At 31.7% G+C, this 25090-nt stretch overlaps 1 protein-coding gene across 1 annotated transcript in view; it reads right to left on the reverse strand.

Annotated features, from left to right (window-relative positions):
• Positions 1-1000: 1000 nt before the first annotated feature.
• LOC123702752 (ABC transporter G family member 20) overlaps positions 1001-25090 on the reverse strand; it is a 67399-nt gene continuing 43309 nt past the window's right edge. The window contains exons 5-16 of the mRNA XM_045650537.1: positions 24634-24759; positions 24197-24290; positions 22791-22976; positions 21430-21668; positions 19672-19912; positions 16886-17063; positions 9046-9161; positions 6495-6565; positions 5752-5849; positions 4519-4686; positions 2903-3010; positions 1001-2087 (exon numbers count right to left, since the gene is read on the reverse strand). Of these exons, the coding sequence (XP_045506493.1) occupies positions 1894-2087; positions 2903-3010; positions 4519-4686; positions 5752-5849; positions 6495-6565; positions 9046-9161; positions 16886-17063; positions 19672-19912; positions 21430-21668; positions 22791-22976; positions 24197-24290; positions 24634-24759 (1819 nt within the window). The 3' untranslated portion in view covers positions 1001-1893. The remainder of the gene's footprint in view (positions 2088-2902; positions 3011-4518; positions 4687-5751; positions 5850-6494; positions 6566-9045; positions 9162-16885; positions 17064-19671; positions 19913-21429; positions 21669-22790; positions 22977-24196; positions 24291-24633; positions 24760-25090) is intronic.

Below are 25090 nucleotides of genomic sequence, written 5' to 3' on the forward strand. Positions count from 1 at the left end.
TAACATCAAATTTAAAAAAAAATACATCCATAGCCATACCATAGCACTTAAAAAACGAAAACTTATGACGTCACGAGTGTTGGACACACCGATGACTCCACACCTCAAGTTAAAATCTATCAGCTTTTGAACTTTTACGACATAGCAAGACAAAGTAATAAACACCTACATATTCGAAGAATTCCTTTTTATATAAAAGCCAGTTAAATACGTTTAAGGAAAAATATTCAAAGATATTCTGTAAAGTCCGTACATCGCCAAGCGAGGTAAAATTTCTACGAGATATTACCATTGTTATGAAGTTTCAGTGAATTTTGAATGACAAAAAAGTGAGTACATTTTTTGTCGTGTTTTGCGAACACAATAGCCTTCTTTTAATGTATATTACAGAAACTAAAATGTAAGATGCAATTTTGGTTTTTACATGAAATTTCACTAATATGAATAAAGAAAAAGTGAGTCTATTACAAATTTTAAAAAGCTTTCCTGTTGGCTGAAGTGCTTTTCATGAACAGAGCTAGATTACAGCTATAGGACGTTCAGAATAAATATTATAAGGTATCTAAATCGTAGCAAGATTTAAATCTAAGTAAGTATTATATTTTCTTCGTAAGTAATCAAAATTTATTTGCCTTATTCAAAATTTTAAACCCGTCACGGGAGAACAATAGTAAATACATAATCATAATACTACGACATTGGGGCCGTCAAGAAAAGAGCTTATTTATCCATAAAAGGCCGGCAAAGCATCTGTAACACTTCTAGTGTTACAAGTGTTTATGGGTGGTGGTGACCAACTGACCACTTAACATTAGGTGGCCCACCTGCCCCTTTGCTCAATCTGACATAAAGAAACAAAAAAAATTCTAGATTTTACACACTTGCACTTGTTCAAAAAATACCACAAGCCACACATAACTATAAACTATTTTGGGTTAGGATTTTAAAGAATTTTATCACAATAAAACAACACAATAGTTTCGAGAAATATTTATTACCACTTATTTATAATTATATCCATACCTACATACAAATATATTGAGCAAAGTAATTTTTCAATTAAACAAAGTCTATAGTACAAAAAAAGCTAGAAAAAAATGTAAACACAAGGTTCAAATTCAACTGAATTTGACATAATATGTCAAAGTATGTCATGTCAATGTCAACTGAAATAAGTGAATGTCTTAAAAACTGATAAGTAATAAATAAATAATATCTATATGTACCTACCAAGTACCTACTGTGAATGACAACAGGAAATTTCCTGCTATTAATATTTTAAAGAAGATTTCCCCGATATGCTATGAAAATTAAACACAAGAAATTATTTGAAGAAAGTAAAAAGAATATTACAATTTTATGTTTATATTAATAACCATAAATCACAGACAAACCACCAAACTAAACTAAATATTATTATTAAATTATTTAGTTCATACAATGGCATCAAGAACCTCGCCTTAATAAATATCACATATTAGGTAACATAGTATGTAACAAAATTCTTATATTATAAGTCTACGTAAAAAAATAACTCATTACTTTGAAACAGATACCTAATCAAATTTATGTTAACCTTTTGTAAATCATAATTATTTCGTTACAATTATTGAAAATCTATAATAAAAAAATCCAAAAAAAACTCTATAAAAAATACATTAATTGTAAATCGTAATACTAAAAAAATCCCAAGTTTACATGTAAAGTTAATATTGTCCCTTTCTAAAAATGACTTTAATAACACTAGCTAAATTTGCCTTGAACTCAAAAGCAATCACAAAAATTCACATACCACTTAAACTATTTATTTACAACATTTCGATACATACCAAAACGAAATTGAGCAATTAAAAAAAATTGAAAAAATGCCTTTTTTGTACAATTTTTTTTTTATTATCCCTTTTTGAATTTAATTAATAATATACTAACGGTTAAATAAACTACAATCCAAATGGCTGTGGAAATAAATCCAGAATATACTGTAGGCACTTCTATGGACCATCCTCTCTGTAACATTGAGCGGAGAGATTCCGTTGATTTTGTTAGAGGAAGGACATAACTTATCCATTGGAGCACTCTGTGCATACCTGAAATAAACAAAAAAAACCTTTGTTTATTGGAAAAAAAAGAGTGTGTGTACTTATGTACACGCGTTAGAAGTTATACTTCTTTGGCGCATGGAAAAAATACTAGAATATACAACTTGAACATAGTTATCAATTTTCATACCACCTAGAACTAACTTCATGCTGTTAAATTTAGGTGTCGGTGTGCGCGCGCATTGTAAAAATTCACTCTCATCATTTTTCTCCATCGCGCCAAAAGAAGTATAACTTCAATAATTAAACGATTATGGAACGAAGTTCCTTATCGTGCGTTGCGAAAGAGGGCAAGATGGAAAAAATTAAGTCGAAAAGTTGTAACAACACTTTTTGCTATAGTTGTAACTTGTAAGCCATGCGGTGTGCATGTTTCTCTATCTGTCTGTATATCTCTCTCATAGAAAGCAAGCCTGTTATTTTAGTAACTTCGTTCCATTCCGATGTGGAAGAAATAAATATAGAATTCAAGAATAATAGAGAATTAATTAGAAAGACGACAACATTTATTATTACCAATATTTTGGTATATTCATTTTATATTATACTAAACATGCGCTATTAAATGAGAATAGTAAATAACATCATCAGCACTAATATTACCAAAAATATACATTTTTCTATTGAGAAGTTAACCAGGGTCAATATAGAGCTTTTTAAATAAATCATATTGCAAGATGTGGTTAAAGTCTAGCAGTATTCGACGAATAAAAACAAAAAAGTACATAGTGTAATATAGTACATAGCTATATTTAGCTTCATATATAATAAATTGTAATATTAAAGAAGCTTAAACAATTTACCTTCAACCGGCCAAATGATGCCACAGAGAAGCATCATGGGTAGGAAAGATCCCAAAGCAAGATACGTTGCTGTCCTTTCTGTATCACATACACAGGATACCACGAAACCTGTAACAAAAGAGAATCATTAATTATTCGTACTGACGAAAACTGTGGATCTTAAAATTATAACGATTATAGATTAGATTTACATCTATACTAATATTATAAAGCTGAAGAGTATGTTTGTTTGAACGCGCTAATCTCAGGAACTACTGGCCGATTTCAAAAATTCTTTCGGTGTTAGATAGTCCATTTATCGAGGAAGACTATAGTGTGACTATAGCCTATATATATATCATCACGCTAAGACCAACAGAAGCGGAGCCACGCGGGTGAAACCGCGGGGCGCAGCTAGTTGTTAATATAATATACTAAATAATAGCTTTTCGCCCACGTTTTCAGAGAAAAACGCGAATAGTTCCCGTTCCCATGGAATTTCCGGGATAAAACCTATCCTATGTGAAAGTTACCCTCTATATGTGTGCTAAATTTCATTGTAATCGGTTCAGTAATATTTGTGTGAAAGAGTAAGAAACGTACATACACATCCATCCTCACAAACTTTCGCATTTATAATATTAGTAGGATTTAACAGTATTACAGAAGCCTTTTTTGGCATTTGTATAACATTACATAACCTTTTACCTTCCTATAATTTTGTTTTATCACTACATAGTAAAAAACAAAGTCGCTTTCTCTGTCCCTATGTATGCTTAAATCTTTAAAACTACGCAATCGATTCAAGAGCAAGGTTTTAGTATATACTTTATTAGGATTATTAGAATTATTGATATAGAAGTATATAAGCTAGTACCAAATAAAGGTATGTCTATGCCAAAATAGAGTTTTATATATATAAAAACTACAAAGGTAAGTACCATTTCAGCTTAGACTAGTGAAGCAAGATAAATCTCTAAAGCGGCTTATTTTCAAAAGTAGCGCATAGATAGGATTAAATTCAAAAAGAGGAAAACCGTTGAAGCGATTTTCTTGAAAAATATACCATTATTGTTAAATTTCGTGACAAAAGGGTTTTGATATTCTATTAAAATATGTTTATAAATTGTTGGAAAATTCATTTTATAAGTTGTGTGTTGCCATAATATAGTTTACAAAATCGTACTAAAGTTTTTAGAGTCCTTAAAGTGTTGTAACATAATAAATATCATGAGATTTAATTTCGTTTATTATTCTTATCACTACATAGTATAAAACAAAGTCGCTTTCTCTGTCCCTATCTATGTCCTTATATCCCTATGTCCCTTTGTATGCTTAAATCAAAAACTACGCAACGGATTTTGATGCGGTTTTTTTAATAGATAGAGTAATTATTCAAGAGGAAGGTTTTAATATAATATAATTTATTATGTTTTAGACAAAGCGGGCGAAGCCGCGGGCGGTAGGTAAGCTAGTTTCACATAAAATTCGTGATTATTTAAGTAAAATCCGTCTTGAAGGACTAATACACATATTTTTTAATACTTACACATACTTTTTACTTATATATTATGTAATATGTATGTTATAATTTTTATACAGTGAAAAACAAAAATTTGAGTTTAAGTTTAACTTACCAAAAGTCATTCCACACAATCCAATACTGAGAGTCAATATAATGACCCAGCCAAGAGGTCCCCGTAACGTCAGATCAAAGATGGCGAACCCAACCACTAACACCATAGCCGTTTGGACGATCATCACAATCATTTGTACTAACACATGGGCGAAGAGGATTTCAGTACCTGGAAAAGAAAAATAATTTACTTTTTTGAAGTTGGTTAAAGGTAAATAAGGTTTTTAATGGATTTGGGATGCGTTTAATTGATTATCTCTATATACAGTGTGGAAGTTTTCGATGGGCCCTGGAGGGAAAGTACTTGAAATATTGGAGATAGCAAATTTGGGAAAAAGGAAACATTCCTTCATTTTTAAAATATTTATCAAGTACTCTCCCTCCAGGGCCCATCGAAAATTTCCACACTGTATATAAAATACTCGTGTCGCAATGTTAATAATAGTCCTCCGAAACAGCTGGACCGATTGACATGAAATTTTTTGTATTGAGTAGATCTGCGAATCGGGCAACATCTATTTTTCATACCCCTAAGTGATTACAGTAAGGTAGAATAACGTTTGCTGGGACAGCTAGCTATATATTATTATGAAGAGTAATCTTACGAAATATAAATATATTTTTAAAACCTTAACAGAATAAGTACCTACAACTAATCAAGAATTTATCAAAGTCCTGGAAATCATCAAAATTTTAAAATCATACAAGACAAAATATTCAATAGGCAACTTTGAAAAACTTTGAAAAACTTTTTATTATTCATTTCATACAATACAATATGGAGTAGTAGGGCCCTCCTAGTAAGTTTAATATAAAACCTGTGTCAGGAGGACCCGCTCTTCCTTAACTTAAAATAGGAATCTACATCAGAATAATAAACTGTTTAAATAACAAAATATTAATAGTTAAGTGTGGAGTGTATTCGTGTGTGTGTGTGTGTGTAATGTGTTTGTGTATTGTGTGTGTGGGCGCATGTGTGTGTGTGTGTGGGTGAATGTGTGCGTGTGTGGGTGTGTATGTGTGTGTGTTTAGATTTGTCAGTTTATGTATGAGCAAGAGGTAACTTCTGTCGAAAACATACAATTTCATTGTTTATAGAAATATTTATGTTGTTTACATAAACAACTACATTGTTCAAAACAAAATAACATTTCTCAGTATCAACAAGCGGTAATTCCACATAAAGCCCATTAAAGATTCATTATCTGTAACATTTATTTATTCTTTAACTCACCAGTGATTCCAGAGACCAGAGATCTTTCTAGAATTCCTTCGTTGCGTTCTGCCAACATGGAGCCAGATGTTAATGCTACCGCCAAGAAGAAAATAATCCTGTTTAAAGAATAAAAATATTTATAGAAAAAAAATGCAAAGGAAACGTATTCAAGCTTCACTACATAGTATAAAACAGAGTCGCTTTCTCTGTCCCTATGTCCCTTTGTATGCTTAAATCTTTAAAACTACGCATCGAATTTTGATGCGGTTTTTTTTAATGGATAGAGTGATTCGATAGGAAAGTTTTAATATATAATTAATTGATTAAATTTTAGACAAAGCCGCGGGCGGAAAGCTAGTAAAATATATATTAAAGTGGTACATATTCATTTAATTGTACCTATGTTATACTTGAAAAGAAGTATTTTTTTAAAATTTTAGAAATACGAAAAGCAGTATTGTAATATAAATAAACTTATTATCTTTTACTAAAATCATACTTGAAGTTTAATCAAGTCGATTTTTTATATTCTGTTGATTAGTATATCTGATAACATACAAAGAATCAATTTAACGTCATATTCAATATTAATATTAATTATAATCCCTGATAAAAAAGGTTTTAAAATTCAAATTGCCGTTTAAAAATAAACACGACTCAGATTAACCGCAAGAGATACCCGATACTAAATAAACACACATTTCCTCGCAATAATTACTCAATATTTACCAAAGAAAAAACCAATTAAAATAGGTACTTACGTAAGAATAACGCCAGGGCCGGCGAAATCTGTGAAATTAGGCACCTCCAAGCCGAAAATAGGGCGATGGAACTGGGGAAAAAATAATTGGTTTCATTTATTTTTAATATAACAACGTAGCAAAATTTATAAATATCGTAAATTTTTAAAATGTCACAAGGTCTGTAATCATAAATTAGTTAACACGGACAGTGTAGGCTTTTAATAATAAAGACATTTTTTTCTACAGATTATTTATATATTTTTTTATGTATAAGCTAACAAACGAGCTTGCTCGTGACCGGACAGAAAGCGATGGTTGGCGCCGCCCATGAACAGACACAGACTTTGGAGTATTGTGGAATGTGGGTGCGTTGCCGGCCTTTGACGGAGGAGTACGCTCTCTTCTTAAAGTATTCCAAGTCAAAGTTCTTATGGTTCGCTCTCCAGATAGTAAATAAATTATTAATACGGTGTGATTTTTTTCTACTACGACACGTATTTTTTCTACACGTAAGTTTTAAAGTCATACAACATGCTCAAATCTATAAAATTATATTCACATGAATGCATGGCTACATGGCAAAAATAACCACGTTTTAAAATAAAAGTATTATAATTAAAAATACAAGTATTATATTATCTGTGACCAAGCTAACTTAATTTGTACAAACCGAATAAAAGTAATACAAAAACAAAAATAATTACATTACCATTAATATTAACATACTAAGGTATTGAGATCACGTAGCTGTTTCGTAGCTTTTGACATTGCATTATAATCAAATAAACAGTCTATAAATAATTCAAGAATTTTTCGAATTAAATAGCGTGTATCTAATCTGTATTTATTTACGAGACCAAATTATCTGAGTAGGCAATTTGAAGATCAGTTAGGGTGCTCGCTCATTAGATATGTCATGACAATTTTTTTTTTTTTTTTTTTTTTTGTAAGGTGTTTCTCAATGTTAGCCAGAAGAGCTTCTACATTTTAACGCGGACGCGGGGGTGAACTGAAGGTTCACCCTGGTAGCGACATGCACAAGGGCGTCCCCCCTGGACGGGGATCTCGAACCTCGGCTTGGGCTGTCGCTTGAGTGGAGGAGGCCAGAAGGGCCCTAATCGGACGGAGACAATTATTAGTATCCGCATATGCGGTTTTGAAATCGATACTTAATTATAACCAAATTGGGCCTAAATAATTCACAAATAATAATATATTCAAGATATACAAACACAAACTAAAAATTGGTATATTATGTTACTATAATGTTACTTTTTACTTCATTTCAGATGTTAAAATTTATGCCATTTATAATAGAGCTGTTTTACTTTTGAATTACTTGCTAATTATTTCAGATAGGTTGCCTTATATTCAAAGAATTGAAAAACTTAAATTAATACATCTCGTTACCCAAGATACGGGTAAAAACGAAATATTAATACTGCTAAGATAATTAAATGTCAACCTTTATGCAGTTACTTATTAAAAACAATCGCATATTGAGAATGTTTCTATAAAGGAAAATTGCTCATTTACAAATTATTTGAATATTCAAACACTTAAATATTAAAATAGCATATCCATCCTAATCTCCTCTTACCTTTACAAAGACCTAAATCAATACAAACAATTTAGTGAACGCATTTCGATCAAGTACATCGTTTTCAAGTCGACGTTATATCGATTAAAGACTAAATAAACAGATCTGTTGAGATATTTATTATCTGTATTTGTTATAAAGCTGAGGTTAAGTTATACCAGAATGTTAAGTCAATATAGATAGTAACCGAATTTTTTATTGTTAGAATGTAAATCTCTATAATATAAAAATGAATCGCCAAATGCGGTGGTTGGCGCATAACTAGAGAACGGCTGAACCGATTTCGTTAATTCTTATTTTATAATAAGGGATTTAAGGAATTAAAGTACGAGGATGGTTCTTATGGAGAGAAAACGTAAACATGTACCACGGGCGAAGCCGGGGCGGACCGCTAGTAATATTATTTTAAAAGAAACATCTATTCAAATATGTACCTACCATAAAGTTTTATAATGAAAATGTCAAGTTGTCAATTATTGGATAAATAAATATGCTATTCAATTTACAAGTGCTGGGTACCTACTTCGATTAATTGCCCCCAATATTTGTAAGAATGTTACATATGAAAAGCTAATTATCAAGTGGAACAAAATTTATTCGCTGTATATTTAATAAACGTACAACGAATAAAGATTGTTGGTATATTTACCTCTTACTAATACATTCGGTTTATGTTTTAACATGTTTGTAATCATTGTAATGTATAAAAATTCAAACTCTATTTAACCGATCAGTAGAAATTTATTCCGTACCAATTGAACGATATTATAAAAATAGTTAGTAGTTATTACTTATCTATAAGTGAATCACCAAATGTGTCGACCAGCTCGACCAATTCGGCAAAATTTTCCTTTTTGTTAAGGCAAAAAGAAGGTTCTTATGGAGAGCCGTCACGAAAACGGGGCAATAGGGCAGAGCATCGTCTGCTAGGTAGGTAATTAAGCAATAAAAAAATAATATTATACTTACATATACGGGTATAGAAAGCATCCTCTTAGGCAGATTGCAGACTTCAGACAAATGTTCTGTTGCCTCCATGAAGGCAAGCTGGATGTCGCGACTTAACATCCATTCCACTTGCTTATCTGTGAAAAAACAGCAACTTTATAACAAATTGTGTGTAACTTTGTAACAGATAATAAGACTTTTTATTTTTGTGCTTAATTTAGAAAAACTTGATTTCAATAAAATAAATTAGAGAGATAGAGCTAAAATATTTGGGCATAGTTTAAAATATTCGATTGCCTAAATCATATCAAATAACATATACATAATTATTATAATGTATGCTATAACCTTTCTCTTAAACCACTATCTATGATAAAACCGCATTAAAATCAGTTCTGTAGGTTTTTCTTAAAAACATTTGATTTTAATCAAAAAGTCGGAGAGATAGAGCATTTGCAAGCAATTGAAAAAATTGCTTTCGAAGCAATTGGGTATTGTTTCGATAAACTTTCGTTTATCACCTAACACCGCTTATCGATAATTTTCGATAAGCGGTGGCTAAAAACATAATAAATGTATACTAAAACCTTCGTCTTCAACAATCTTGAACTATATATTAAAAACTCCGCACCAAAATACACGTATATAATAGTTTTAAATATACACCTACAGAATGACACACAGCGAAAAGCGACTTTGTTTTATACTATGAAGTGAGAATAGTAAAATCTAGCATCACAACAAACACAAAAACACACAAGAAATACCAAAAGATACCATTGGAATAAACAAATCGCCCCTTTAACGCCATTTTGTCTATAAATCTTTTACATTGTACTTCTGGGAATACGTAACGCAACTATCCCGAATAATAGACTAGGAAATACGGAGAACATTTCATAGCAATGTCCGTCAGACTTAATATTTTCTTTAACTAGAACAAGCAAATAAAATGGAACGTTATAAATTAAATAAATTTATCTTTCCCTACAAAATATATCTACATTTTATAATGTATAATAATATTATTTATAATATTTAGCTGAAGCTTTAGCTGAAGAGTTTGTTTGTTTGAATGTGCCAATCTCAGGAACTACTGGTCGGTGTTAGATAGTCCATTTACAATCTCAGGAACTACTGGTCCGATTTGAAAAATTATTTCGGTGTTAGATAGAACTCGGAAGGCTAGAGACTATATATCACCGCGCTAAGACCAAACCGCACAGCACAGCTAGTATTCTATAATCTAAGTATTATAAGTAAAGCTTATTCAAAGTGCTTCTAGAAGAAGTCTTCACTACATAGTATAAAACAAAGTCGCTCTCTCTGTCTGTATGTCCCTGTCTAAATCTTTAAAACTACGCAACGGATTTTGATGCGATTTTTTAATAGATAGAGTGATTGAAGAGGAAGGTTTAGATGTATAATTTACTAGCCGTGAGATTAGCTCGTACAAACAAACAAACTTACAGCTTTATAATATTAGTATAGACATGGGTATAGATTAGGTTTTAGACACAGCAGGACGCATGCCAAGCCGCGGGCGGAAAGCTAGTATTGAATAAAATATAATATTAGAGTTTCAGTTTAATAGATGTACCTGTAATATGTTACAAGTTCTAAACAAATAATTACATCAATTTTATATTATTATCGAATCACAAAGTTAAACCACTTAACTTTAATATAAAAAGAACATATTAAAAGTTCTCAATACTAATAAGCTAATAAGTAGGTATGGAGGCATCGACCGACTGACCCTGTGTTTGAACATAATTGTGGTCTTTTCAAATTTGCCATAAAATATTCAATACACAGTTACTTCAATCGAAGAAGAAAAAGATCGATATGAAAGGCCTGGCCAAGTACTAAAGTTCGACGACATCTACCAACACGCACTTGGCCAGCGTGGTGAATTATGCCTTATATTCTTGTAGAATGAATGAATTGAAGAAAAAATACTTTAATTCGCATCATAAATGAATACAATCACAAATCAAAATATAGAGACGGCGATCTTATCGCTATAAGCGATCTCTTGCAGAAATCCCAGGATAAAGCAAAAAAAAAGGGAAACTTAAAATTTTGGCGCAGTACAATAATTATGAATATCTATATCCTCAACAAATACCTCTATAAACAGGACGACAAAGTTCACATTGTAGATGCATTAAAATATAGTCTGAAGCTTTTAAAAACATTCATACTATACAACATACATAATATAGTGACAATATCAACATATTTTCCGATTTTCGTAATCTTTCTCCAAAGCACACCTTATTTTTCAACACATAAGGCACATAACACATTATATTAATGACCTATCAGCACAAAAGTACATATCACGTGTATTCAAAGCGCTCAATATTGGAGGAATATAAACACTCTGAACTTTTACAAAGAGAAATACATTTTCTACGCGCCTTTATTGAAGCTGGAGGTCGTAAAATTCTCTATTTTCCTACATTGATTTAAATTTGAGATAAAGGTACTTAGCATTCCTTTTATGACGGTAATAAGAATCTTAGTTAAGGCAATATTATGAAGCTGTAAGTTTAGATTATTGATAGAAATTTTGTATTGTTTTAAAAATCCGTGGGTTATAGCAAATAAATACTTTATAAAAATTTATACATGATGATTATTAATATCAAAATATAAAAATAATTTAAATGAGAAAGCTCCGAAAATTAATTATCTCTAGAAAACTTATTTTTAAAACACAAATAGAAAATATTTCCTTCAAACAAGATGAATAGTAATTATAAATTGTTTTCTAATCATTTAAACTTATTTATACCTAACTGTGTAACCATTCCTCCAATAGGGAATTACGATAAAATAAAAATTTAGTTATATTATAAAGCTGAAGAGTTTGTTTGTTTATTTTGAATAATCAATCTCAGGAACTATTGGTCGGATTTGTTAAATTCGTTGTTAGATAGCCCATTTATCGAGGAAGGCTTATAGGCTATATACATCATCATGCTAAGACCAGCAGAAGCGGATCAATGCGGGTAAAACCGCGGAGCACAGCTATGTATTGCTCTTTATATATTTCCACTCCAGTTATTAAGGAACTTTAGATTGTGAAATAGGGCATCGGCTGACTCTTTTGTACGAGGTTGTTAGTTTGAACCGATTGCTGTAAATTCTTTGTTTGAGAAAGTATTGAAAAGTATTGTTGTTTATTTGAAAAGGTTTTCTCATTTGTATTGATTAATTATTCTGATTAAAATCTCTGTTTAGTTGTATAATACATATTTAAGATTGGGAATTGGAACTTTTAAATACACTACATTCTATTTTTAGAGCAAATCGTTTGATTAGATTTCGATTAATAATAGCATAGATAATATAAAAGCATGGTTTGAAAGAACAATAGATTTGCCATAAATATAAACTTTGATTGTTAATATTAGAAGTTTAACACATTATACAAGAACATTATACAATTATTTAAATATAAGAAGAATGAATGACTGAGCAAAATACTACCTAGTTAATCTATAATATGTATAAAAATGAATCACAAAATGTGTTGGTAAGCGCATAACTTTAGAACAGCTGAACCGATTTCTTTAATTCTTTTTTTATTATATTCCTTGAAGTACGAGGATGGTTTTTATGTAGAGAAAACGTGAATATGTACCACGGGAGAAGCAGGGGCGGACCGCTAGTAATAAAATAAAATCTGGTTTTACTATTAAAAACAAATTTGACTGCCTTTTTAATAAAAAAATACCTTAAGTACTACCTACTTCTTTAATCTTTCAATTTAATGAAAATGCAATTAAGCAAACTACTAATATAATATGTATCGGAATTACAATCGCCTGTATCGAATATATCACAGTCAGAGATTGATTACATTACTGCGTTATAATGTATTGATATTACCCATAAATTACCACCAATTGTTATCATTATTAAGCAATCAATATTATTGCTTTTGTAGGCCATTTATTGGTTTAGTTATTTCGTCTACGTACAGTTTTTCATTTATACTAAACTAGCTTCCCACCCGCGGCTTCGTCCACGCAGTCAAAGAAAAACCCGCATAGTTCCCGTTCCCGTGGGATTTCCGGGATAAAACCTATCCTATGTCCCGGGGTAAAAAGTAGCCTATGTCCTTTCTCGGGTAACAAAATACCAAATTTCATGCAAATTGGTTCAGTAGTTTAGGCGTGATTGAGTAACAGACAGACAGACAGAGTTACTTTCGCATTTATAATATTAGTATGGATTCATCTAATATCATTAGTAGTTGTTTTTGTGTTTTTGTAATGTCTTCACACATTAAATACTGACCGAGATTAAAAACGATTTACCTATCTATTTTGAAGTTGCGAGACATTGAAATTTCACTTGAAAACATAGCATACTAGATGTCCGCCCGCGGCTTCGCCCGCGTTTTCAAAGAAAAACCCGTATAGTTCCCGTTCCTATGGGATTTTTGAGATAATACCTATCCTATGTGTTAATCCAAGTTATCGTCTATATGTGTGCTAAATTTCATTGTAATCGGTTCAGAAGTATTTGCGTGAAAGAGTAACAAACGTACATACACATACATCCATCCTCACAAACTTTCGCATTTATAATATTAATAGAAAGAATTGTTATAAATAGGTACGTAGACCTAAAAATAGCCACAGTAAAATTACGAAAGAAGACATTCCACTGGGCTTTTTGTGGTTTAGCAATGTAACAAAGAATAAAGATTAAATCGGATGTCTTTGTGCAAAATGACCGAGTTAATTGGAACCGACATAGCGTAGGGATTTACGAATTTACCACAGTTCAACTTGATTGCTATTTTCTTGCGAATGATAAATGCTGGCTTAGCGAATTCTAGGAATAACTGAGGTTATTAAGTGTAATTTATTTGGTTATGGTATACAAAGTTATAGATCATGAAATGCACAGTCGAATTCCGTATTTTACAATTACTCTTTGAAGCGTGACTAACGAGGGAACTATACATACGTATTATACATATACTTTAAAATATCCTATATTCCTAAGAGATTAACAAAAAGCTTAACTTCATGCTATAAGGTAGTAGGATTTCATATAAATGCAATAAAGAGGATTTTTTAAATATAATGTATTTTTCGTAAAACATATTAATATCATCTATATCTATACATATAATAAATCTGTAGAAGGGTCAATTCTGTACATTGAAAATATTGAAAAAATAATTACCAGGGGGTGTTACTGGATCGATACCAAACCCAAATATGTGATTAAAAAAAATTTTGTCTGTCTGTCTGTCTGTATGTTCAGGCATCACGTGAAAACTAACGGTTCGATTTCGATGAAACTTGGTATAATTATACCTTATTATCCTGGGCATAAAATAGAATACTTTTTATCCCGAAAAAATACGTAGAAAAAAAATAAATCGTAATTTTTCTTAATTTTTCCGCGCGGACGGAGTCGCGGGCGGAAGCTAGTCACTAATAAAGTTATACGTCCTTCTATATCTATATTAAGTCCAACACTCAAAATATCTTTTTGAATAAAAATAAATCTACTTCGTCACCTTTTTCCATTGATAAATGAACGAGATTTATTTTCCCCGGAATATCCTCCCGGTGTGAATTTTATAAATCCACTTATATCCCATAATTCATTTTATTTTTTTACATTTCCTGAACTGTGGCATTTTTCCTTCGCGCCTTTTGTTTTTGAATTCATTAAGATCATCAAATGAAATACCACCTTATTCCTTTACTTTAAAATACATTTTACAGTGAAAATTAGTTGAGGGTGATTACTATTTCGTTCACCTTATTACAAAGTGGTTCAATACATTTAATTAATGAGCCCGTTAAAAATAAATGATCGTTGAATTCTACAAAATATTCAAAAGAGGTGCTTAATTTAACTGACTTATAAAAAAAGATTTTTAATCTATGTTTTTAATGAATTCGAACATTTATGGTTTGATCATTATAATAATCAAATATTGCTTATTAGTATAACATATTATTATTATTTTATAACATCATAAATTTACCTCCAATATAAGAAATTACGAAATAATTTAAAAAGCGCCAATCAGAACATTTAACAAAATATTCAAATTCGAATTTAGAATTTCGAATCATTCATTGATAAAAGTTTGAAAACTCATTCGAATAACGACTTATTCGAAATTCGAATTCGACTTATGAGTTATTCGAATTTTATGTAAATGACCGAAGCGCGCGAAATATATTGTTACGACTTGGAAAATCTTCATGTAATACTAGTTTAATTTGTTTTGGGGGTCTTATTATTTACTGTTATGACACTGATGGCTATGACTTCATCAAATTTAAGATTAATATCGGTTGTGCAATAACATAATATTTTATAACAAATACTAACTTTTTAGTAGCAAAAAAATCATAAAAAATGTATGTTATACTAGTTGTGCCCCTCGGTTTTACCCGCATTGATCCGCTCCTGTTGGTCTTAGCGTGATGATAGCCTATAGCCTTCCTCAATAAATGGGCTATCTAACACCGAAGGATTTTTCAAATCGGGCCAGTAGTTTACTGAGATAAGCGCGTTCAAACGAACAAACTCTTCAGCTTTATAATATTAGTATAGATAATATGATGAACATAATTAATAATTATATTGGTAGGTACTTTTAAACAAAGTCAGACTATTAATATTGATACCCATAATACTCGGGTACCATCATAAGGAAGATACCCGGTCCTTTGGAAGGCTTACGTGGGGACACGGATCCAACACGCAGAGGCCCTTTAGAGAACTTTACTGTGTTGTGGGACACCAGCCGCAGCCTGCCCATGACTGCACTATAGAGATACAGCCCTGGGCAGTCCGCGGCCGATGTAGGACTATTTCGAGATATGGAAAGCAAAATAAACTGGGCTATGGAATGGGATGTTAAATGGGCCGGTATTTGGGGACTATTGGAAACTATGGCACCTGCCTTTCTACTCAAAGAAAGTAAAAAATATGTTGGCAGGTGGTGACTCGCCCTCTCACTGTATGGGCCCCCGAAATAAGTCGCTGCAATAGCCAATAGTGCGACAAGGGGGCAACATATATTGATACTATAACTATATCGGATAAATATTACATTAAAATAGATATGCAAATATTACGATAAAAGTTTTAATCGCTTTAATTTTTCTCGAGCCCGGAGCAAAAATGTGGTCCTTCGAGTCGAATAAAATTATCTGTGCATGAACGATTCAGATTTTTTTATGTTATGGAATATATTAAGCTATTGCATAGATCGCGGGCCTTGAGCGCGGGGACCGAATCGAGAAATTCCGTAACGAAAAAACCTCACGCTCCCCACTCCGACGGGCGGAGGTGTGGCTTGAAGGCATAGCATGCAATAGCTTTACAAGTTTACCGCGGCAGTCCCCGAGTGACACACGTCGTTTTTATGTTGTTGAAGTGAAACTTCTTTATCGGGGTTGGAAAAAAATTTAGTGTAACATTTTTTCGTTACGCGTGACATTTTTCCATTACGCGCCACTTTTTCTTATCCCTACCACGCGTGATTCGACGTATTTCTGTAAAGTTGCATAGTGTAAATTATTTGTTGAAAAATAAGGTTAAATTAAATCTTTAGCTATTTGCATTCTAACGCAATAAAGTCTCAATGAATCATTTTTTTTAAACTCAACCGCCTTAAACTTTTAAAACTAGACAGTAGACACGTTATTAGCTAGCAAATAAAAATAAAATATAATCAGAATCGGTTCACTCAGTCGAAAGTGCTGAGGTAACAAACTCAAAAAGTTACAGCCGAATAGAGAACCTCCTCCTTTTTTGAAGTCAGTTGATAATATTAAGTGTTCTGTATAAAAAAACTTACCAGTGTCATCCATATGTACTTGCACTTCAGAATTATTAATCGTAAACGGATCAGCGTGTCTCGGATCTCTCACTCTATCCTGTAAGCTTGCGGAGAAATTGGAAGGAAAGACAAGGACAGCACGAGCTGCACCATGACCTGCTTCTTTCATCGCTATTGCTTCGGTTGGGAAGGATATCTATAAAAAAAAATTAAATATTAATAATTAAAAAATAACTCAACTTTATAGTGCTCAATTTTTTAATAACAACTCCGCGTGAATATTTTTTATGGCCACATTTTAAACTAATTTTTTTATTGTATGGAAGTAAATTAGAAATATATCAGTAATTTTAAATGTTTGAACATCAAAATACTCTGTAATTATCACTTGATTAAAAACATTATTTTTAGATCTCATTTAATTAATGTAACTGCAAAACCTTAGAATAATTACACAATGTAATTATTGTGTAATTATTCTAAGTGCAAAATACATATTAACTATGGTGATGATCCATTTATTCCCATAAAAAATAATATACTAAACTTGCAATCTATTAAATGAATGTACTACCAATTAAAACATTATAAACGAACTTTTTCCAATTATTATAACACGCCGTTTCCAGCAAAAATGAGTCATAAAATCTAAAAACATTCCACTTAGATAGGGAGACGAAGAGGGGAATTTTCTGCAATACTCGAGCGTGGCAGTTTAAGATATGAGAGATACCTTAGACCTAATAGAACAAACTTTTTCACTATTTAGCTCTATATGTAGTGACGCGCGCCTAGGATAGACGATCAGATTAGTAAAAAAAAATCGATAGTCTGAAATACTCGAGCGCGTCATATTAAGATATTGGGGGTTGATTTTAGTGTTTTAAGACTAAATTTAATTAATCTGACCATAAGTCCTTGACGCCGCCGAGTTATAGGGTCGCGAACTTGTAAAAAAAAAACGTTAACCCGGCATTCTTGAGCGCGATTTTTTTTATTTTTATTTTGAAGAATATAATCTAAAACTTACTAAAAACACAAAATCTGCCGGTTTCCGCATGACCGGAAGTCTGGAGGAGCCATTTCGTCTTCCGAAAAACGCGTTGCAGCATATAAGTCGCGAACTTTACTTTTTCAAAAAAAAAAGTTTAAATAAACAAAAAAGGTAATTTTATTTTACAAAAAAAGGTCTCTTTTCAGTTTTGTCCAAAGTTTAATTTTTTTTTACTTGAAGCATCATAAAAACTCAAACTCCCGGTTTTTTGAGTATATCTCGAAAACTGAGGGTGGTAAGAAAAATTGATATGAAATAACGATGATTAAAAAAAAGAAACCCACAAACCTTTTTCGGTCAGATTAAGAGAACCCACCAACATTTTTATCAGATTAAGAAAATATGCTTTCAGAATACCTAGATAAACCTCCCCTATGAAAATCTGACGCGCTCGAGTATTTCAAAAGGACTTTTTTTTTCTGCATTTTCAAAAATTCATCGTAACTTATCGTCATGCCGTAATTGTCAGTTTTTTTAAGGGGAGCTTTCTTGGGGCCTAATTAACACCCCTTCCGAAAATCTGACGCGCTCGAGTAAATTTTTTTTTTGTGCATTTTTGACGAATTTATATGCCTAGCCCCACCACGCAAACCGGCAGATTAGTATACCGTTGTTATCAGAGGCACTTGGGGCATACGTAGTATGAATATCTGACGCGCTCGAGAATGCCCAAGTAACGGTTTTTTTTTACATTTTTGAAAATCCGTACACGCCAAACCCACCGCTAAAATGGTTTTTACCATAGAAGCTTTTCTTTTCGAAAATATTTTCTCTTTCGATTTTGATAAGTCTCGACGACGCCATTTAGCTACCTCGCCTCCCTATCTAACTAAAATAAATAGCTCTAAATTATAAAATAATTGATGCCGTGACTCGGGTCGCCATTTTGTATAATTACGAATTAATTCTTCTGTCCTATCATTTTATTGTTATTACGCTGTAATTCAAGCATTGAAACATGGATTGGTATGATAATAGTTATTAAATCTTGGTATATTAATAATTGAATATTTGTAAGCGTATCATTAAATTATTTTTTCTTTTACTAATTAGGTTTGAAATTAAGGAAATTCGTAAGGAAAACGTCATTGGTATTATAAACCCGATCTTAGCTTATTTATAAAGTACTAGGTTTCCGCCCGCGGCTTCGCCCGCGCAGTCAAAGAAAAGTTCCCGTTCCCGTGGGATTCCGTTATTGCGTCATTTTCCCGGGATAAAAAGTAATCTATGTCCTTTCTCGGGTATCAAAATATCTACATACCAAATTTCATAAAAATTGGTTCAGTAGTTTAGGCGTGATTGAGTAACAGACAGACAGACAGAGTTACTTTCGCATTTATAATATTAGTATGGATTTTGCCTTCAGAAATGGATACTCAATATTTGGTAGTAAGTAGCAACTATAATAATTAATTAATGAAAATTCTAACTTGCAAGAAAAGTATTAAAAACATCTCTAGTATTAGTACATTTCTTCCAAATTCCATGCCATATTAAACAAAACATCACTTCTAAATAAAGTAGCTTTTTTGTAGGGAAATAATGTTCACAAAAGTATCAGTAGATACTTCCGAAGATTATCCAAAAACATACAGTTAGTAACCCAGATAAAGACAAAATGCTAATGTTATTAAGAACTAACGTAGCTTTCTACAGGTAAAAGAATTAAAATAGGTCTTGTACTTTGTGAGTAAAATCGTTTTAAACAAACCATCACACTTTTCCTCTTTAGAATATTACTATAACTTACCAAATTAGACTGCCTCCTCGATAAGAAATCCAGATACTGACAACTAAACATGGTCAGATTCCACTCATAAGTTTCAGGGTCTTGAGGGCATTTGTTTCTCGGATAGTCGCAAAGAACAGTAGAACTATTATGGAGCTCATAGTTCACTATCCCAATGGGAACTCCCACGGGATAATGACCAATTGCAAGGCAGAAAAGAACCATTTGGGATAGCGGTAGACCGATTATGAAGGAGAGTAGACTGAAACAAAAAAATGTCGGTTAGAAAACCTAGTAAAAACTGGAAAAAATACACGCTAGAGTCATGAAATAATTGTATTGTAAACGTTGATAAGAGTACAATGTTTGAATTGAATCTGGCCGTTTAAAATTGGACAATTCGAGTCTAAAGGAGTCGATTACATACAAACATACAAGTAAGGCTAATATAAGTTTATAACGAGATATTTAAATAAATAAAATTATTTATAACTAGCAGTCCGCCCCGGCTTCGCCCGTGGTACATATTTACGTTTTCTCTACATAAGAACCATCCTCGTACTTCAAGGAATATAATAAAAAAAGAATTAACGAAATCGGTTCAGCCGTTCTCAAGTTATGCGCTTACCAACACATTTTGGGATTCATTTTTATATTATAGATTAGTTGAATTAAAAACATGAGATCCATGAGATACCGTGCGACCGCGGCTTCACCCGTAATCAAAGGATATCCCAATGGGAATAAAATATATTACCGCGGTAAAAAGTAACCTATATCACAGTCTATATTTCGCTTTCTAGCCTCCTAACTATCTCAAAACACAAAAATCATATCACAATTATAAAATCACTCACGAGTTCACGACGTGAAAGAAAGACATATCTACAAACACACTGTTAAATTTATTATATTCTAGTAAGCATATTGAAACAAAATAATTCAAATTCCATGCTAGTTGTTCACCACGAACAACAAATGATTCTTCATTTGAAGATAATTATGGTACACGTAGCAAAAAAATTGGCGGAACTAGTACGAATTTAAAATCCGTTAAAATTAAAATAGTTTCATATTATTTTTTCATCACGCAGTAATAATATAAAAATAGATATAAAATTTGCTTACCAAATTACTTTAATTTTTGTAGAATTTATGTCGGAATTTACATCGCGTGAATTGAAATATTTTTTTATGTCCTAAATTCTAAATTTAATTTAACGAATTTAGCAACACATTTTTTCCTTAGAGTAATAATCTTAATTAACATTTCTTATGAATATAATAGAGGCGTAATTAAAACATGTTCATCTTATACATTAATGATTTATTATCACTAGCTTTCCGCCCGCGACTTCGCCCGCTCTGTAGAAAATGTCTCTATTTTATACTATGTAGTGATTAAACAAGACTTACAAAGAGATGGATTTCTGACTGACTGAACACTATTGATTTCTGACATACTATTTCATTAATATTAATTATTAATTGAAAGTAACAAATATTTCACTTCTTTTTTTACAGCTTCCATTATACTATTATCTATACTAATATTATAAAGCTGAAGAGTTTGTTTGTTTGTTTGAACGCGCTAATCTCGGGAACTACTGGTCCGATTTGAAAAATTCTTTCGGTGTTAGATAGCTCATTTATCGAGGAAGGCTATATATCTATATATCTCTCTTTCTATCATCACGCTACGACCAACGGGACGGGAGCCACGGGGGTGAAACCGCGCGGAGCAGCTAGTCACAAATAAATCTGGTTTGGTTTACTTACCCAAAGTTCCTGAACAGACTCCAAAAGTTCTTCCAAATAAGCGCTTTCATGTGGTGCCATTTCATTGGCTTGATCCTCTCCAAGCATCCTTCTGGAGGGTCTTCCTCTGGAGGTAAAGCTTCAACTGGTGACTTCAGTTCGGTTATCACACTCCTGCCTTTGCTACTCATGGACACATTGTCACCGAATTCACCGGATATTTCACCGATTTCGTCGTCTACGTCTATTGCTGTTGGATCCTGGAATTTTAAATTTAAATCTCTATGACCTCTTTATTTTCTTTTTTTTTTATTTAACAAAACTATATCTACACTAATATTATAAAGCTGAAGAGTTAGTTTCTTTGTTTGTTGGAACGCGCTAATCTCAGGAACTACTGGTTCGATTTGAAAAATTCTTTCGGTGTTAGATAGCCCATTTGTCGAGTAAGGCTTTATAGGCTATATATATCATCACGCTAAGACCAACAGGAGCGGTAAAACCGCGGGGCACAGCTAGTGCATTATAAACTTCTTTGTATAAATTATAAGTGTGCCAATTTTCACAATCCGACCACGCAATTTTCTATTAAAAGTCTTACAAAGTTTTTACTTCAGGTTATAATATGTGTATGTTGTACCTATATTTAAATACAGTTAATGCTTGTGATTAAATTGTAATTTATATAACTGTTAGTATTTATTATGAATAGCTTCAACGTCATGCAATCTTCCGTGTCCTCCAAGAATGTACCTAATTAAAACCTTGGCATTTGTGAAATATTTTATGACATGATAACCGTAATAGTTATTTAGGGCATAACAGTATCAATTATTTTAATTATCTTGAAAACTTCTTATTTCGCTTTACATGATTTGATTAATATAGATATATCTATAGATATTTAATAACAAAGTTACAGAATAAGTAGCCATGTTGATACAAAACCATATTAATTTTGTATTATCACAATAATAGTTTTATATTACCACAATCATGATATCAAATTAATTGCCCAACATTAAAAAGGAAAGTAGCGTGTTTAGATTAGATAGCAAACAAAAAATTGACCCGATTGACTCTTTTTAAGTACACACATCGATTTTTACAACAGTGTTAATGTATCTACCCCATACTCCAACTAAATACACTAGAAAACAGTAGAAAAAAAAACGCCGCGTGTCACTCGGGGACTGGGGCGGTTGCGCTATTGCATGCTATGCCTTCAAGCCACACCTCCGCCCGTCGGAGTGGGGAGCGTGAGGTTTTTTCGTTACGGAATTTCTCGATTCGGTCCCCGCGCTCAAGGCCCGCGATAGAAGCTATGCAATAGCTTAAAAAACATAAATTAAAATCATTTTATACATAATCAATTTACTCACAGGAATAGCCGGAATCTCCACTTTTTCCACCACATCAGCAAGTATACTGGATCGTCTTCTTTTTCCCATATTTTGTAACACTGATAGCTTCAAGAAGACATCTTCTAAGCTCTCTGCTTGGTAGCGGCGTATTAGTTCTGTTGGTGACTCTTCGGCTAGGAACCGACCGCCACGCATAAGACCGATCTGTTGATAAATATATATTATATAGGGTTATAATCATTTTTTTTTAATTGACTTATATGTTACCAGGCAAATAAATATTGTATTCGTTCTTTGTTATTGTTTTCCTTGGTTCTGTAGCTATCCAATAGCCAATCCAAAGCCAATCTAAAGATCATGGTCTAAAGATGTTAATTCTTAATTTAGTGTGTACATTAGAGCTTTCATTCATTCATTTATTCATTCAAAGATAGGGATAAAGCTGTACGCCGCCGCTCGGCCCAGGTAGACATTTTTGTAAGTTTATCTAATTTTTAAATGTTATTGCTTACGAGCGGACACAAATTCAAAGAAAAAACTATTAAAATCCGTTCAGCCGTTTTCAAGTTTGTACCTACATACTATGTATATATTTAAAAAAATGTTTTACAGAATCAAAAAAACGTGAATAATATCATTTCAACGATCGATTTACTCGTATAAGTTCGTTTGACTCATCACACTGTATATATTTCATAAGCCTTAGTTGTCCTATTGGGTTCAGGCTCTATATTTTGATTCAGTTCATTTACACCAAAATCGACTAGATTTTACGTATAGATTAATATGAAAATTATTGATTCATTTAAACTAAAAAGTCTCTAATTTTATTCACATTGTTACAAATTGTGTTACAATATAAAAATGTTCACTGTATCTTATCATTTTTCATGGAACTATTATTAACACTCACGAAAATACAAGAATGAAAACTGAAGTTTTATTATTTATAGCAGAGATAAAGGCTCGTAAAGTGTTTTCAGCTTAATAAAGATAGTACTAAGATAACTTAAATTCATGTTTGAGACTTTGCAACAGTGTTTTTTTAATAAAATTAGTAGAAAATGAAAAATGGACGATGTTATTATAAATATTAGGGAATTAGTTAAAAATGTTACAGATAACGTCAATTTAGTTTTTTTTTCAGGGTTTATATTCAAGTTTATCAACGTAATACGATAAAATAGAAAAGTTGCATCTCATTGCCTACATCTACATCTTCTTCTTCTTCAGCCATCTTTATAAGAACACCTTGTAACTAGGTTTATAATATTCAAAACTAAATATTATCATACTAACTACTTGCTGCCTACGTACGAAAAAAAAATTATGATATTTTTGGAAAGGAAAGGATATAATTAAGACAATTTTATAATGTTTTCAATGAAATAAAACTGGTTCAAAAAAAAATTTTTTTTACTCACAATGTTCGCCTGTTTCGTCTCGTCAATATAATGAGTGGTGATTATCACGGTTGTTTTACCGCCCTTCGTAATGTCGACCATGTGGTCCCAGATACTGAAATATTAAAAAAATCATTTAAAACTTTAAAAATTGTGAAAAAATTGCATGAAAAATACAAATAAAAAACTTTTCTGTAAATAGTTAGGTAATAGTACTCTATTAGTTTTTATTTTTAGTCCTATTTTTTATCGAACTTGTTTCGGTAATTCCAGAGACTCCGACAATCGCACTTACAAACGTACAAATATAAAATCTGCACAATAATTAACATTTATATAATAACATTTATTTTAATATTAACATTTATATAATAATTAACATTTATATAATATAACATTTTTCTAGGCATATTTTTTATTTTTAAGTAATTTTTGTACCATATAAAATAAAAACTTACCCTTGTCGCAGTACAGGGTCTACTCCAACAGTAGGTTCGTCCAGAATAAGTAATTCTGGTTCGTGGAGTAAAGCAGCTGCTAAAGATACTCGTCGCTGTTGACCGCCGGACAGAATTTTTATTTGTCTAGAAAATTAATTATTTATAAAGACAATTTTAAAATTTAAAATCACGAAGTTTAACATCTTGTACATCGTTAAATCAAATAAAATACACATAATTTATAATCATAAAAATGCATGGTGAAACAGTTCTTTCATTTTTGAAGTCGGCTAAAGACAACTAAACTAAAATCGTTAAATGTAGAGCCAATCAAATTAATTTTCTGTATTGAAAAATATAGTTGTATTAGGATGATCATTTGTTTTGTTATAAAAACATGTAAAGTATTTATTTAAAACGATATAAAAATTTACTAAGTAGGTACATAATATAAGACTGCCTAATTACCTTTGTC

The sequence above is a fragment of the Colias croceus genome, chromosome 24, assembly GCF_905220415.1.
Source record: "Colias croceus chromosome 24, ilColCroc2.1".
In the NCBI taxonomy this organism is placed as follows: Eukaryota; Metazoa; Arthropoda; class Insecta; order Lepidoptera; family Pieridae; genus Colias; species Colias croceus.